The sequence below is a fragment of the Ictalurus furcatus genome, chromosome 15 (assembly GCF_023375685.1).
Source record: "Ictalurus furcatus strain D&B chromosome 15, Billie_1.0, whole genome shotgun sequence".
In the NCBI taxonomy this organism is placed as follows: domain Eukaryota; kingdom Metazoa; phylum Chordata; class Actinopteri; order Siluriformes; family Ictaluridae; genus Ictalurus; species Ictalurus furcatus.
Genome location: NC_071269.1, coordinates 9,871,744 through 9,889,217, shown reverse-complemented (window position 1 = coordinate 9,889,217; position 17,474 = coordinate 9,871,744). Strand labels below are relative to the sequence as shown.

Sequence of the window (17,474 nt, the reverse complement as noted above, 5' to 3'; positions counted from 1 at the left end):
CAAGTCCCAATTAAACAATAGAGACAAAAATATTATACTTGGCCATTTATTTATTGAGAAAAATGATCTAATATTACATATCTGTGAGTGGCAAAAGTATGTGAACCTCTAATGTTAGCAGTTGATTTGAAGGTGAAATTCGAGTCAGGTGTTTTCAATTAATATGATGACAATCAGGTGTGAGTGAGTGTTGCTTTAGTCTAAGTAACTAAAGGCCTCTCTCACATTGGCTAATTTTAATGGTTATAAGTCCACAATCAGGAGAACGCTGAACATCAATGGTGTGCAAGGCAGGCTTGCAAGGAGAAAGTCACTAGTTTCCAAAAAGAACACTGTTGCCTGTCTGCATTTCCTAAAGATCACATGGACAAGACAGAAGGCTATTGGAAAAATGTTTTGTGGACAGATGAGACCAAAATAGAATTTTTGGTTTAAATGAGAAATGTTATGTTTGGAGAAAGGAAAACAGTGCATTCCAGCAAAAGAGCCTTATAGTGATAGTGGTGATAGTATCATGGATTGGGGCCTGTTTTGCTGCATCTGAGTCAGCAAAACAGGAACAAGGAAACAATGAATTCTGAAGTATACCAGTGAATGCTAAAATGTCAGGACATCTGTTTCACTGTATGTTGCTCCCCCCTCTGGCTCACCACAGAACCTTACTCTCCCCTCTTTCTCCACAGTGGATGTCGTTCCCCTTTTTGGCAATGCCTTGGGCTACATTCCCCTCACTGAATCCATGGTGGTCGACAATAAAATCACAGGCTCTGCCTTGGATGTCGTGCCACCTCATAGCTAAACAGAAAAGGTCACTCCACCTCACCGCTCTGTGGAGGATGGAGGTCTTCTGCCGGTTCAGCTAAGGATAGTGCTCCGCTTGAACTGTGTCAACCCAAAAGTGTACAAAAATGGAGAGACTGTTGATATTATGCTGGCCAAATTTGTGTTGAATCCGATGAGTCCCCCATGAGGAGTATTTAAAAGTTTGGTTCTCAGCAAAACACACACAAAATAAATTTCCGATTTCTTGTTGGGCAGAGTGAGTGGATGTGCTTGTAAAATTCATTTGTCTTAAGAAGCCCCATATGCCTACAAAATTTAGTGCATGTAGGTGAAATTAGATGTTAATACTTAAGAAAGATGTCAAAAGGGGGTGCTTTTGAGTATAGGGGTCTCAGTATTGGCATGTATATGGGTCTATGCCCCATAATTGTACATAAAACTTTGGGACATATATACAAGTGCATCTCAAAAAAGTAGAATATCATGGAAAAGTTATGTTTTTCCATAATTTAATTCAAAAAGTGGAACTTTCATATATCCTAGATTAATTATCTCATATTGTGTGCAAATTTGGGCAGTTGGTGGTGCTAGAAGGTTTGAGATAGAGACTCCAACATAGCTATGGTTAATACTGAGACTGTCCTCTATCTGTGCGCCAAATTTCATAACTTTCCCACAAGCGGTTCTATGGGCTGCCATAGACTCAAGAGCAGAAAAATAATTCTTACTCCACCATTAAGGAGACATGTAACCAAGTGATTATGGATACATTGTAAGAATGTCATAACACAGAATTCCCAGTGTGGATTTTCTAATTGTAAACGGATAGATTGGGCAAAGCTCATGTTCTGTTATGGTCTGTTTTCCTCCCTTCTTATTTCATCACACAACAGAGGACCTTCTCTTTAAGTCTTCCCATGAAGACCCCAAATACATACACTTACGCTCACACGCAGAAAATATGTATCAACATTTCAATATCCTAGCATTGGACTTCAGTTATATCTAAAATCAGTATCAGCAAAGACGTCAGCTACAGCTAAAAATAATTACTATAAATTATCAAGCAGATAAACTATGATTGTTATCTAAACAGTTTGGGAAGTTATATTCAACAATCCACTTCTGAAATTAAAGCCCCAGACATAAAATGCATGTTACTGATTGAGCACATGGGCACACACACACACACACACACACACACACACACACACACACACACATTTACTTTTGTCTCACTATTCTTGTCAGGACCTTCCGTTAACATAATTATTAATGCTGCAGATTAATGCTACTCCTTGACCTAAATCTAACCCTAACCTTAACCTAAGTAAGGAAACCTTTTGGCTCTTCATTTATTTATTTATTTATTTTAAGCTGTGGTTTTTGAATAAAAAAAAGCAGTTTTCCTTGTGGGGACCAGTCACCTGCTCCCACAAGGACAAAAGTGTTAGAAATTCCTATCAATGTAGATATAAAACCATGTTCATGATATAAAAACATGTTCACACAGCCAAGCGCACACACAGACACCTTAATCCTCACTCTGACACTGAGGTCAATTCAATTTTCCTGTATTCCTAAAGAGTATGTGTGCCCATTTTACAGACTGCTTAAATACACTAGAGATTAGAATTGCCTCACTTTTAATGATCTATATAACTACCGGCACCAGCAGCTAAGTGCTGCCCAGACAAGTAAGGCTTCTTTCCCTACAACATCATGTTCTCAATCCTAAAGATGACAGCATGTTTTTGTTTTTACATGATGCGGCTGTCTTCTGTCCCATGTGTCAGTCGAATTATTGAGCACAGGTTTTTCAACCTTACACTCCTTATTCCATCTATAACCACCTGTAACTGTCCAACATTTAAAATAAAGAATGCCCTTTGTCTTTATGCCATTTCTGAACAAATACTTCTAGCAAGCTGTATCACATCATCTTATAAAAATGGTCTTTACACGTTGGTCTCTACAAAGATAACACTTTACAAAGCCCATGGTCCTACCTGGAATGTCGGCCTGACTGTTGTAGCTCCAGCTGGCTGTGGAAATCATGGAAGGCATCGGAGAACCTCCATGACTACTGCCCTCATTCTGTTGCGTGATGTGCCTGACTGTGTCCTTATTTTTTCGGTTCTTCCTACGTCTTGAACCAGGTGCTTGCCAGCCACCTTCACCTCCATTGCTCTGCTCTATGGGTGTCCCCTGTGCCTCTTGGCTGGTCCTGTCCTGAGCAGTGGATGGTGATCCCTGCTCCTCTTTGACTTGAAGTGAGCGATAGTCATTCGGCCATGGGTCCTCATGGCTCTTTGTCTCATGTTCCTCCTTGCTGTAGGTGCTGCCACTTTCATGGCAGCTGGCAATTGCTGAGTCCCCTGATGAGTTGGCAGGACTGGTACGACGTACCAGCCATGGCGAGGAGCTGCGAGCTGAAATCATGGAAACCAGTGCTTCAGAGGCTCCTCCAGCAGTACCCGTTCCTGTGCCAACCATGCCACTAATCTCTATATTGGCCAGCTCCATGTCAGCCAGCTCAGAACGAATGCTAATGTCTAGCGCAGCCCTGATAAAGCCATGACATGCCTGTACTATCTCTGTCATCTGCAGGTAGCTGGCAGCAGACATCACCTCGATAACATTCTTACTGGTGAGTGCCAGGTGTGCAGAGTACATGAAGTCCAGAATGGTTTTGAATCCCTGTGCTGTCACAATGTCCAGATGTGTGATGGTAGCCTGTTGCTCTGTTCCCTTCTTCACTTGGCAGTAGAGTGTCTTGAAGTAGCGGCTGCTGCCTAGCAGTACATTCTTGTGTGCCTTGAAGATCTTACCTTCCACAACCACACACGCATCACACAAGATGCCATGCTGCCGCTGCTCATTAAGCTCGCGCAGGAGCTGCCGGTAGTGTGATGCGATTTCCATATCTTCCTTACGGTTGTTCATTGGATCACTGAGTGGCTGTGTCTTCTGGACAGGTTCTGTATTGGAGAGACAAAAGCACCAGCACATATGACAATCAGTACAACAGTCTTTAGCACAGCAGCAATACTGTTATCATGTACTGAAATACTGGTATTGAAATAATACAATGCTAGAGAAAAAAAGTCATGTAAAGATAATTAAAATTTGTCAATGAAAATAAATAAATATATTTATTACACATTCATTAACAGAAACTAAAATATCATTCTGAATATCTGTGTAAGATCAAATTCCTTCTAATGAATATATAATACGCTATATGGTTAAATGTTTGTGGACACCTGATCATCACACCCATTCCAGACTTCCCCAAACTTTTGCCACAAAGTTAAAAATCACACAACTGTAAAATCTTTGTATGCTGTACTATTTCAATTTCCCTTCACTGAAACTAAGGCCCTGGAAACACCACAAACAAAAACACAAATAAAACAGAGCTGCTGGAAAAATCATACCATTGTTCATTCACAAATTATAACAACTTTATTTTATTTTTATTTATTCTGTTTTTATTATATGAACTCCTCAACCAGATGTCCTGTGGAAATTTCTAGCAAGCTTTCTATCTTCTATCTGTGACTGAGTCAGCAACCCCAATTATGGCCCCGTTCACACCTGGAATTAATATGTGTCCTGGCTCATCCAATCATAACAGACAGTGCTAAGTACAGATGCATGGTCATCTGATCACGCAAACCACCTTTGGAGGTTGTTTGGGACTCATATGACCACATGATTTTTGTGGTTTTGAACATAAAAGTGTCTTGATGCGTCCCGGACAGCTACGAAGGCCTAATCAACTGCATCATTGCCCTAGAAGGAAAATACACAATCGCTGTGAGAGTATTCGTAAATCGAGCTGAATGGTAGAGTTCTCCACAGTTAGGCTGGTGGATAAAGGCAATGCTATAACAGCAAAGACTAAACCAGCTGTTTTTCATAGCTTCTTTTGTTGTCTCATTTCCCATTCATTTATTCATTAATTTTTGTTAGCAGACCACGTGATTGAAATGTTTGAAACAGCTGGTACATACATGTACTGAAAACAAATGCAGAAGAAGATTGGTGTAATAAATGTACATGACACCCTTCCTCTAGCAAAAATTATATATGAAATCTGATCACAAGTGGTCACTGGAGATGCATTCAAAATGATGGGTGTAAATGGCGATGCATTTCAGCTGATCACTCATGACTTATGCTTATACCAAATGTGGGGTGTAAGTTACCTAATGACTTCAAGGTATATCCGATAATCATGAAAAATACCAGAGTACTCTTTCCTGTATAAATCTGCTTTTTTGTAATTGGACTGGTTTTATTGATCACTGGGCTAGTTTTAAATTGAAATTAATCTAATTCTGCCACATAGACCAGGCAACCCTGGTACCAAAAAGTTCATGATGAAATAGGGCTGCACAATTAATCGAATATCGATTGTGATTTTGACTGCCCACGATTACATGAACATGATCGACTGCGATATTGACGTGTAAGTCATCCTCCACTCATAGAAATCTCCGCTGCAGATCAAATCAAGCGCTTCCTAAAATTTCAGCCAATCACCATAGAGCGGCACAGGGATGACATTATTTTGTATGCCAAAACCCGGAAAAAAGCATTTTAGCGATCGAGTTGCCAGCTTTGCTTCGTGTCCCAGCGCTTGTGCGAGGGGAAATCATGACATTAACATGTTGCTAAATGGCACTACAGAGGTTGTCGGGGACATTAACCCTCATCATGCCAAACAGGAAAAAACTTTGCAGATGAACTCAGGGCTCTACAGTGCGACCATTTCACTCGCATTTGCGAGTGAACAGTACTTGTCACTGTGTGACTGTGAATAAATATTTATTTGCAGTGCGAGTGACCTGATCGGAGTTGTATAATACAATCAGAATAAAAACTACAGGAAGTCCAACATGCATCTACACCACACACAGTTATTGTCACACTGCTTTTCATCATCTCAGTCAACCGAACAAGTGTGTAAATACTGCAAAGAAGCCATTATGATGACAAGAGGAACTCTGTACATTATCTGCTTCTCTCAATCCCGCAAAATGGCCTGAACCCGCGACTGTGACCTGCTTGTGTAGACACAGCGGTGTTGGGTGGAGTAAATTAATAATAATGCTAACACTACAAGGTGGGTTTAATTCATACTTCTTTATTAAACAATTCCTCACCAATCGTAATCAAGAGTAGCAACTGTCCACTCTGTAAATATACAATACACTACTGTAATAGAGAGTGCATTCACTTCATTTAAACACACGGTTGCCAGATATCACCAGAAAAGTCAACTCCAGTTTCCATGTATTGATTTAATCCCCCCCAAAACAATATTATCAGCAGACATGGCAACACTGTACTAGAGGAACTGATCTTAAAGGAACAACTGATAAACAAACAAAAATAAAATTATTAAAATGTAAAGACAGAAAATGTCCTTAATTATAAATAAATATTTAATATAAAAAAATAGATATTATAATAACTGCATAAAATAAACAAAATGAGAAATGAAGTAATGTTTAATTATTAAGGGTTGCATTTAATATCAATTTGATATTAAGCTTAGTAGGCTATTTCCTTAGAAAGGCTATTAGCCTTTTTCCTAATATGGATCATTTTTGTGTTAGTCTACTTTTTATTAGGACTCAAATATTTTATGCTGTTATTTATCAATTAACCAACAGTATTTCTCATTGCTATTATTTTAACTCAATTAACAGTGACCATGAGCAGAGAGCTTACATTTAGCTGTTTATGATAGACCTCCTGATTAAAGCTTAAACAAAAAAAGATTGGTATCTGGATCGGGTTCGGTCGTAAAAATCCTGATCAGAGCATCAGTAATGAACACCATTAAACTAAAGCATTTTGCATTTGACGGGTAAATGAACTCACCCAATCACATCCTATATGAGATTATTTCAGATATATACACAATATTCACAGAGAAGTTTGAGAACTGACTCCAGCCCAGAACCATGACAGTGGAAAATGTCTAATAGTGTAGCTTTAAATATTTTTTAATGGAGCAGACTTCAAAGACTGAACATTGATGTTTACTGTATTTGTTTACAAGGTGGAACAGGTTAACGGTTGTTTTTTGCATACAGCCTCTAAAATTATCTAAAAATATTAAATTTAGTTTATCAGAAGGTAAATTAATGTGTCATGGTTCACACTATGTTCCTAAATTCTCTCATAATTGCCAAGCTCAAGTTTTCTCATGCCTACTTGTGTGTTATATTGTGGCACATTAATGTTACCATCTCTAAAAATAAATAAATAAATAAATAAATAAATAAACTTCAACCGTGCTCCAAAATTTTTGACTGTGCTCCTAAATTATTGTAATTAGGAGCACAAATGCTCCTAAAAGAAATTGTTACCATAGAGCCCTGAAACTGGTTCTCACAATCCCCCCCCCAAAAAAAGGTGGATGATGATTTATCCACAGAGTAAATCCGTATTATGGAAAATGTTTTAAATCAAGTTTCGAAAAGTTGTGGGAAGCTTGGTGATGGTGACGCTGAAGTCGAGCGACCGTGGTGTAGTTCGTTTATAGCGTACAGTTAGCTGTTTATTTCTGGCGATTGTATTTAGGCTTCAAACTTCATAAAAGTTGTGTTCATTTGTGAAACTTATCTTGATGCACAAAACGTGTTAGTATTGTAAACTTTTGTTGATCACAGAGCTTATTTTTTTTTTACAATAATTCAAAAGTCTATGGGAAAATCCTATTATGTTTTTGTTGAGGGAACCAGTGTGATGCTAACTTCCAGGTATCGGTACAAAATGACGTCATCCCTGCACCACTCTTTTGGGTGATTTGGCTGCATCTCTCCTGTAAACACTGTTATTGCCTTTTCTGCATAGGCCTGAATTGTTTTCATTTGGTTGCATATTTTCATTCGGTTGATGGCATTTTTATTTATACTCATCCTATATTTTGGGAACAATTTTATTTAGAATTTGCTTCTATGAGATGATGCACATTGAGGACCAGTCTAATTTGATGCAAAGATTTGTACATTAGCAGGAATGTAGAACAACGTGGAGGTGAAAGCAGTGGTCTGTTTATTTAAATGTGATAGTGCAATAAAAAATATGTTGTACCTAAAATCAATGAATAATCGTGATACATAATCGTGATGTCAATATTGATCAAAATAATCGGGATTATCATTTTGGCCATAATCATGCAGCCCTATGATGAAAGTGATATATGTTACTCAATTTGTTAATGATGAACCCTATGTTTGCTGAATGTGACCAATTACATTCTGGCATAAAAACATATGACTGGAATCTAACACTAATAACATTCTGTCGCCACAAAGCAGCTGCACTTTTCTAATAACAGTGACATTACACAAAATACTGTGTTTCAGTACTGGTATCCAATGCATCACTATTGTACTCTGAAACAGCCTTTTTGCCAATATAAAGTCAATCACATTTAGTGGGGTATTCCTAGGTACTATACATACAATACAATTATGTATTCTGACTGCAGTCATTCCTATACATAATCTTCTTACAAGACAGTGCTATGAAATATCCACCAACATTCATTTAATACAGTTTCATTACAAGCAAGAAAAAACAGTAAATTTGTCATGTCACAACAAACCAGTGACTACATTTCCCATCCTGCACTGCGGCCTACAAACATGGCCACCATGGACCGCAATTCCCAGGACACTCGCCTTCATTCTAATCATGCACAGCTGCATCAAATTCACAGCACAATCACAACCACAGGTTAAAAGGACTTTCTATGCATTCACTCTTTGTGAAGTATACGCTCAATTGCCTTCTGTCTCTCTCGTTACCAAGCCTTGATACAGTGTTTGTTTATTCTGATTTTGACCTTGTTCACGTTTACGACCTTGTCTCTTTGCCTTGCCTAGTTTGGACTGTTTTCCTGATCGATTGACCCTTGCCTGCCTATGTACTGTGATTTCTGCCTGATCCTTTGAACTTATTGGACTTTTTGTTGTTTCATTAAACTGCCATACCTGCATTTGCTTCTGTCTGCGCCTCCAATATGTGACAAAATTCTTCTCAATAAAAGTTTACTAATTTTCATATCGTCCAGATCATGAAATGTCAGTCAGAATGCAATGCCAATGCAAGTGATATGCTTTGGCCAGTGCTAGAAGCTCAAGACTGGCAGCCAGCTTGGCTGAAGTCATGAACATCTCTACTCAAAATGAGTTGGTTGTTTGGCAGCCACATTTTTCACTTCATCTCACGACTAACTGACAAAATGCTAATTAATTCTCACCATTTGACAACACAAATAGTGAGCTCTGCAGAGGGGAATCATTGATTTAGTCAAGGTGCTTTATACAAGCACAGGGTAATTTTGTTTGGTATCTAATAAGCCAAAACAAAACATTATTAGTTGAACAATGAACACCTGTGAAAATCATGTTGAGAGAGAAAAAGAGAAAACAGAAAGTAGCAGAGGCATTCTTTATGGGTTGTTCAGAACCTAATCAGAGTAAAGACAGAAATTACCAAATGGCAGCTGTGATTTCTTTTTGAGGAGTTCAGAATGTCAACTCACATTGGACTGAGTAAAGCATGACAGCTTGGTTTCTCCAGAGTGACAACCATGTTTGCTACAGGATGTCACACTTCAGATCATGTCTGGGCAAGTTCCATTCAACCTGATGATTTGTATGATTAAATCAATCATCCGTGTTTCCCATGTGTACTTGAAAAGACACACCTTTCTTTAAAAGTGGTTAGAAGAGGATGTTCAAAATATAAGAGAGATTTTAGTCATCTTGGTAATGGTCTTAGCATTGAACTGCCTGGTTTTAGGGATAACCTTGAATGACTTTAGAGGCTTTTTGCGTATTGAGCAGAACAACTGAGACATGTTGGTTTGATTTCAGAAGGTTGGCTGTTGTCATCATTCAAAACTTAATCCTCAAGTGAATATGTTTCCCTCTCTGACAAATGTCTCTCTGACAAAAGTTAAAATGAAAGAAAACACTTTAATCTAGGGCAACACACACACACACACACTTTTAAGAAATTAGGCTAGTAGTTCAATCTAAACATTTTACCTCATCCCTTGGCTGAACAAAAAGGGTTATATCAAGCTTCTTAAATTGTCAGTGACACTCACTTAACATTTACACCCGGTATGTCACTTAGTCAGTCAGCTCTGGCTAGACAAGGCTTTTAGATGGCAGTCATGTCACATTCTTTGAGCAAGCAAACTGATTGCTAAAGGTGTAGTACACACGACATTACATTACATGGAACAGTTAAATGAATTACAGCAGCTGTGGCTCAGGTGGTAGAGCTGGTTGTCCACTAATAGTAGGGTTGGCAGTTCGATTCCTGGCCCACATTACTCTACATGCCGAAGTGTCCTTGAGCAAGACACTGAACCCCAAGTTGCTCCCGATGGCAAGCATGGCATGGCAGCTCTGCTACCATTGATTTGTGAGTGTGTGTGAATGGGTGAATGAGACAGTGTAAAGCGCTTTGGATAAAAGCGCTGTATAAGTGCAGACCATTTACCAAACAAATGCATGAAATCCTTCAGTACTTCAGAGTGCAACAGTCGGGAAGTAGAAATCGTGGAGCTCTACAGCGCTCACTCCCATAAAGCACTAGGAATGACATAATCGAGTCGGTGTCCATACACTCTCAAACTACTTAAATATTTGTATATACCTTAATATTGTGAAATAAACATAAACTATGTTGTTTCTATAAATCAACAACAGCTAAATCAGTAGTTTTATATTTCTGCATAGATTTTATTTGACTACCTCATTCGCAATGCTTCATGGGATTGTAGTTCATTCCCACATTGAGGACATGGTCTTAAGTACACAGTCTTACAGGCATAGCTAGACCCTTTTCATGAGGCTTCAGCCCCCGTTTTAACATCTCAGCCCCCAAAAGGATCTGCCCATTTTAACGTGGATTTATTTGGCCAAAAGACATTTTTGTTGGGGTGGTAAATGGCCATTGCTTAAACAAAGTTACAGGTGGTCTGGTTGTGTTGCAGTCTGGTACAAACAAGATCCATCCAGTAAGTGTCACTGTCACATAGCTCACATGGCTCAACTTGTATAAAAAATGCAGTTCATTATCACCATGAAAAATTATTGAGCAACAAGTTCAAATCTCATGACAATGGGAAATTTTATATAGGCTTTTTTTTTTTTAAGCGTAAACTTATTTTTCATCTTTACAATGATACCAACATCATGTAGAGGGACAGTTTACATGTAATGGACAGCAAAATATTGCATCAAATTTCGTTTGGGTGCATGCTTTTCTGTATAGGTTATTTCATAGACATTTATTCATTTGACATGTATTCATTAAGCAGACGCTTTTATCCAAAGCGTTTGTTTAGCTATTATTTGATGATAAAGAATGAACAAGTATCTATAAACTTTTGACTGGTAGTTTACTTACAAAAACTATTTAACTTTATTTTGTTTTGACCAATATTTTAGGCTTCAAATAAAAACAGATGATGATATTTCATCCATCCATCCATCCATCTTCTATACCACTTATCCTTCCTTCAGGGTCATCGGGAAACCTGGAGCCTATCCCAGGATAGGCTGGGGGGCACAAGGCGGGGTACACGCTGGACAGGGTGCCAATCCATCGCAGGGCACAATCACATACACATTCACACACCCATTCATACACTATGGACACTTTGGACATGCCAATCAGCCTACCATGCATGTCTTTGGGCTGGGGGAGGAAACCGGAGTACCCGGAGGAAACCCCCGCAGCACGGGGAGAACATGCAAACTCCACACACACAGGGCCACGGTGGGAATCGAACCCCCAACCCTGGAGGTGTGAGGTGAATGTGCTAACTACTAAGCCACTGTGCGCCCTATGATGATATTTATGATAATTAATTACAACCACCTAAGAGAGGGTGCTCTCCTTACTTGAGATTCAGTTTGGCACTGAAGTCCAAATGCAGGAGCACTTGAGTCCATACGCCAACTGGTGGATACTTGTCTGACTAGCCCTGCGGCATTCTGTGTGATAGGCTTCCTGATCCTGAATGAAAAATCCTGCATTTTTAAGGCCACATCTGTATACTGTCCCTGTCTTTTTCATTAATTAGTTTGTGCTATCATTCTCATTTGTTGTAATTTCACTTTCCCTTCTTTGCCTTATTTTCATTTCTTTTGAAGAATGGTTTTGCTTTTTGATTAAAGACAGCAAGCGGAGTCTGTCTAAAATAATATGAACTAATTTAAGGCAGGGGTTCGCAAACTTTTCCAGGGCAGGGCCCCCCAATGGCATTAACATTTGACCGAGGCCCCCCTTCTGCAAGATGTCTTTAAAACACATTAAAAATACAGACTTCTGAATATATCCCCCTTTTTAATTAATAATTATGTCTTACATCTTTACATTACATTACATTAGGAATTGATTGTGTGTCTGTGTGTGGTTGTCTGAGAGTGAGAAAGAGAAAATCATGTATTTTTTTATTTTTCACACCAAATTGTTGAGGCCCCCCGGGCGCCCCCTGGCGGCCCCCACTTTGAAAACCACTGATCGGGGAGGAGGGCCCACTTCGGCTCTAATTGGCTATTTATATCCCTATGGTTTACTTTATTTAAATGGTTAGTAGTAATATGGATCCCAGCATAGCGGGGACAGGCACGCCTTTAAGATTTATTAGTTGGAACGTCAGAGGTATGGGTAATCCTGTCAAGAGATCTAAGGTTTTTACACATTTGAAACATTTAAACTCCGATATAGTATTTTTACAGGAGACTCACCTATGTATTAAAGATCATCATAGGTTACACTGCCCTTGGGTGAGTCAAGTCTTCCACTCGAACTTTAATTAGAAGCCAAGAGGGGTCGCTATTTTAATTGGAAAAGGTCACAGTTTTCCTCCACTAATGTTATTGCTGATGTGAACGGTAGATATATTATAGTTGCAGGTACTCTAATGCAAAGACAGGTGTTGTTGGTAAATGTATACGCTCCAAACTTTGATGACGTGGAATTTGCTAATAGATTGTTGAGCAATCTCCCTTTCTTAAATACCCACCTGATGATTTTCGGGGGAGATTTAAACTGTGTTTTTGACCCAAACTTAGATCGGTGTAATCCCTGTACTCTGAATCAATCTGCTATGTCTAAAACATTTTCCGATTTTACGTCTCAGAACGGTCTCGTTGATCCCTGGAGATCCCGTAACCCCTCTCTTAAAAGGTTTTCTTTCTTCTCCCAGGTGCATCATTCCTATTCGAGGATCGATTATTTTTTTATAGACAGCACTCTTGATTCTTGTGTAGTTTCTTCTGACTATCTGGGTATTGTAATTTCTGATCACGCGCCTCTACAATTAGATATTCATCTTTCTATTTATAAACGTAGCCCACCGCCTTGGATATTTAATTCTCTTCTTTTGGCAGACAGTGAATTCTGTGACTTCATTTCCACTTCTATTGATGACTTTCTTTTCTTCAATCAGAATGACTCCACCTCTTATTCATTGTTATGGAAGACACTTAAATTCTATATCAGAGGGCAGATTATTTCTTACTCCGCTCTCTGTAATAAAAAGCACACTACTAGGGTTAATGAACTCACATCTGCGATCATTAACCTCGATCATAGATATGCACTGAACCCCTCTCCAGAACTTTTTAAACAGCGTCTCGACTTACAGGCAGAATTTAATCTTATTTCGACTAAAGAGGCGGAACGCTTGCTGTTACGTACTCGTGGTTCATACTATGAACATGGCGACAAGCCGAGTTGTTTACTGGCACATCAGCTACGGCGACAGGCCACTTCCTGTCTCATACCTAGTGTTAAAAACACTTATAATATTGTCACTACAGATCCCATGGAAATTAATTCTACTTTTAAATCGTTTTACTCTTTGCTTTATAAATCCGAATTTCCTACAGACAATACTAAAGTGAATGCATTTCTTCAAAACTTCTGTAACCCTGTTATTGATTCGAATACTGCATGCAACTGGACTCCCCACTCTCTCTTGAAGAAATGTTAAATTCAGTTAAAACTATGCAATCTAACAAAGCTCCTGGCCCGGACGGGTTTCCAATTGAATTTTTTAAAACGTTTATTGGAAAATTAGCTCCATTGCTTTTGGCTATGTTCAACGAATCCTTGGAATGTGGGTCTTTGCCTCCAACTCTGACACAAGCCACGATAGCTCTCCTTCTTAAGGAGGGTAAGGATCCAACCTCCTGTGGTTCTTATAGACCGCTGTCTCTGCTTAATGCAGATGTAAAGGTGTTGGTGAAAGTAATGGCATCTCGTTTAGAGAATGTACTCCCTTATATTATATCTGAAGAGCAGAACAGTTTTATAAAGGGACGTCAATTGTTTTTCAATACCCGTACACTCTTTAATATAATTTATTCAAAGCATTCGGCTGAGCTTCCTGAGATTGTGATTTCTTTAGATGCTGAAAAAGCATTTGACAGGGTTGAGTGGGAGTATTTGTTTGCAGTCTTGAGGAAGTTTGGATTCGGGGATAAGTTTATTTCTTGGATTAGCCTTCTTTACTCATTCTCTAAAGCCAGGGTTCAGACAAACGATATTTATTCGGATTATTTTGCTCTCGGACGTGGGTGTCGGCAAGGCTGTCCTTTGTCACCTCTGCTTTTTGCTGTCGCTATCGAGCCTCTGTCTATCGTATTAAGATCTTCTCCCTTGTTTAAAGGAATAGTTCGATATGGTGTAGAATACAAATTGTCGCTATATGCTGATGATTTGTTATTGTATGTAACCGATCCTATTGCCTCTATGTCTGCTGTCTTGGGTGTTCTGGAGACCTTTGGTGTTGTCTCTGGTTATAAATTAAATTTGGACAAAAGCGACTGTTTTCCCATCAATACTGCAGCATTTTCTCTCCAACAGTCAGATCTACCTTTTTGATTTAGTCAGTCAGGTGTTTTCGGTGTTTGTACTTTTTAATTTTGTTTTCCTTTGTTAATATAAAAAGAAAAAAAACGTGAATGATTGTTGCTGTGTGTCAGTCGGTTTGTTTTTCTTCTCAATAAAACTTTATTGGAAAAAAAAAATGAAAACCACTGATCTAAGGTACGTTAAACACTCAATATGGCAAACATTCAGCTTTTTTTCAGTGTGTTGAGTGCAAGATAGTTAGTCATTTAACCTCAGCCATTAGAAATAACTTTATTTGTGCTAAGTTTACAGTACTGTGCAAATGGTTTAGGCATCCTGTTTGTTTTTGTACAAACTTTGATATAGATTTTCATTTTATGACTTCATTCAAGTCTGTACAGAAAACATTTTAGATTCCCAAACATTAGTTTTCTAGCACAAAATTAAATGTTACAGAAAAATGTTTGTATGTGTTACAACCCACTATCTTAGGGATGGGAAGTTTGTTTCTGTGTGCTGTGCCATATTTTTTTGTGTGCAGGTCCGAACTCCCTCCCAGAGTTTCCAGCCTTCCCTAGCCTGCCATGCTCCCGCCTCCCAGGATAAGTATGCTGAATGACGACCCTATTTAAAGAGGAAGAGGAGTGAGAATGGCGTGGGATGTTGGAGGTGGTTATGTGTGCTTTGGTGGTCAGAGATTTCTGACTGCTGTTATGGTTTTTGCCTCTTGCCTGGATTTTTGACTGTGAGTTTGGTTGTCTCTGTACCTGTTTGTATATTCTCCCCACCATTGTATATATTTTGCACTAAGTTCACTGGCAGTAGGGGTGTGGCTGCAATTTCTTTTGGGAGAGGGGTTCCTTGGTCTCTGTTTTTGGCTTAGGGAGTTAGGGAAGGATACTTGTTTTTCTTTGTTGTTATTTTCCTTTTAGTTTATTATTTTGGCCTTGGCCCACCCTGAAGGTACGCCTGGTGTTGGTTCTTTGTACAGTTATATGTATATACTTGTGTGTTTTACAATATACCACAACTTTTGAACAATCCTGTTGGTATTTTGTTATTCCTGGCTTCCCTGATTTAAAGGTCAATTCCATTGATTCGCAAGCTGGTTACTCTGTGTGGCCCAACATAGACTTTTATAAATAAAGACATTTACGTTGATGAGTGGCCACCCAGAGTGATCATTCTGTAATATCTTTCTTTTGTCTCTATACCTAAATATACATTTGCATTGATGGGCGAACATAACCACCTGATTTTGTAAATGTGAGAAACGACATTTGCAGGAAGCACCCACTTTTTGCTTATGTCTACAGTAATTGCTAACATTACAAAATGAGCCTACAATAAATAATAAGTCTATTTAATGAAAAGTCCTTGTTTAATAAAAATCTTAATGAAATGAATAAAAAAAAATTTAGTTTCAATTTAGTTTTATACATGTTCTCATATTTATAGCTACATTTTGTTGTAATGTGACAAGTGATAATCTCAAGGTTTACTGGGTTTTATATGATTCTTTGTTCTTTTTTCATACTGTGGGTTTTAGTGTATTTCAGGTGTATTGAAAACATCGTCAACAGCAAACACAACAATTTCTCTTCAGCATTAGTGCTGCACGATTATGGCCAAAACGATAACCGTGATTATTTTGATCAATATTGAGATCATGATTATTTATCATGATTATTCATTGATTTTAGGGACAACATATTTTTATTGCACTTTCACATTTAAATAAACAGACCACTGCTTTGACCTCCATGTTATGCTACATTCCTACTAATGTACAAATCTTTGCATCAAATTAGACTGGTCCTTAAAGTGCATCATCTCATAGAAGCAAAATATAAATAAAATTGTACCCAAAATATAGGATAAGTAAACAAAAATGCCATCAACCAATTGAAAATATGTAATCCAATATAATTTGCAACCAAATGAAAACAATTCAGGCCTATACAGAAAATGCAATACGTGTTTACAGGAGGAGAGACACAGCCAAATCACCAAATACAGTGATGCAGGGACGACTACATTTTGTACGGGAACCTGAAAGTTAGCATCACACCGGTTCCCTTGACAAAAACCCAATCGGATTTTCCCGTAGGCTTTTGGATTATTGCAAAAAATAAGCTCTGTGATCAACATAAGTTTACAATACTAACACATTTTATCCATCAAGATAATTTTCACAAATGAACACAACTTTTATGAAGTTTGAAGCCTAAATACAATCGGCAGATATAAACAGCTAATTGTACGCTATAAACGAACTGCACCACTGTCGCTCGACTTCAACGTGGGCGAATTATGCACAGCATACCTGAACCAGTTTCAGGGCTCTACGGTAACAATTTCTTTTAGGAGCACTTGTGCTCCTAATTACAAAAATTTAGGAGCCCAATTGAAGTGTATTTTTTTTTTAATTAGTTTTTTTTTTTTTTTTTTTTTAGAGATGGTAACATTAATGTGCCACAATATAACCCACAAGTATTCATGAGAAAACTTGTCAATTATGACAGAATTTAGGAACATAGTGTGAACCATGACACATTAATTTACCTTCTGATAAATTAAATTTAATATTTTCAGTTAATTTTACAGGCTGTATGCAAAAAACAACCGTTAACCTGTTCCACCTTGTAAACAAATACAATAAACCTCAATGTTCAGTCTTTGAAGTCTGCTCCTCTTAAATATATTGAAAGCTACACTACTATACATTTTCCACTGTCATGGTTCTGGGCTGGAGCCAGTTCTCGAACCACTCT

At 38.3% G+C, this 17,474-nt stretch overlaps 1 protein-coding gene across 5 annotated transcripts in view; it reads right to left on the bottom strand.

Moving 5' to 3' along the window:
- Window positions 1-17,474, bottom strand: part of zbtb46 (zinc finger and BTB domain containing 46) — a 198,967-nt gene that overhangs the window by 131,858 nt on the left and 49,635 nt on the right. For all 5 annotated transcript variants that reach the window (XM_053643645.1, XM_053643643.1, XM_053643644.1 and 2 more), the window contains one exon: window positions 2,793-3,764. In XM_053643645.1, the coding sequence (XP_053499620.1) occupies window positions 2,793-3,729 (937 nt within the window). In that variant the 5' untranslated portion in view covers window positions 3,730-3,764. The remainder of the gene's footprint in view (window positions 1-2,792; window positions 3,765-17,474) is intronic.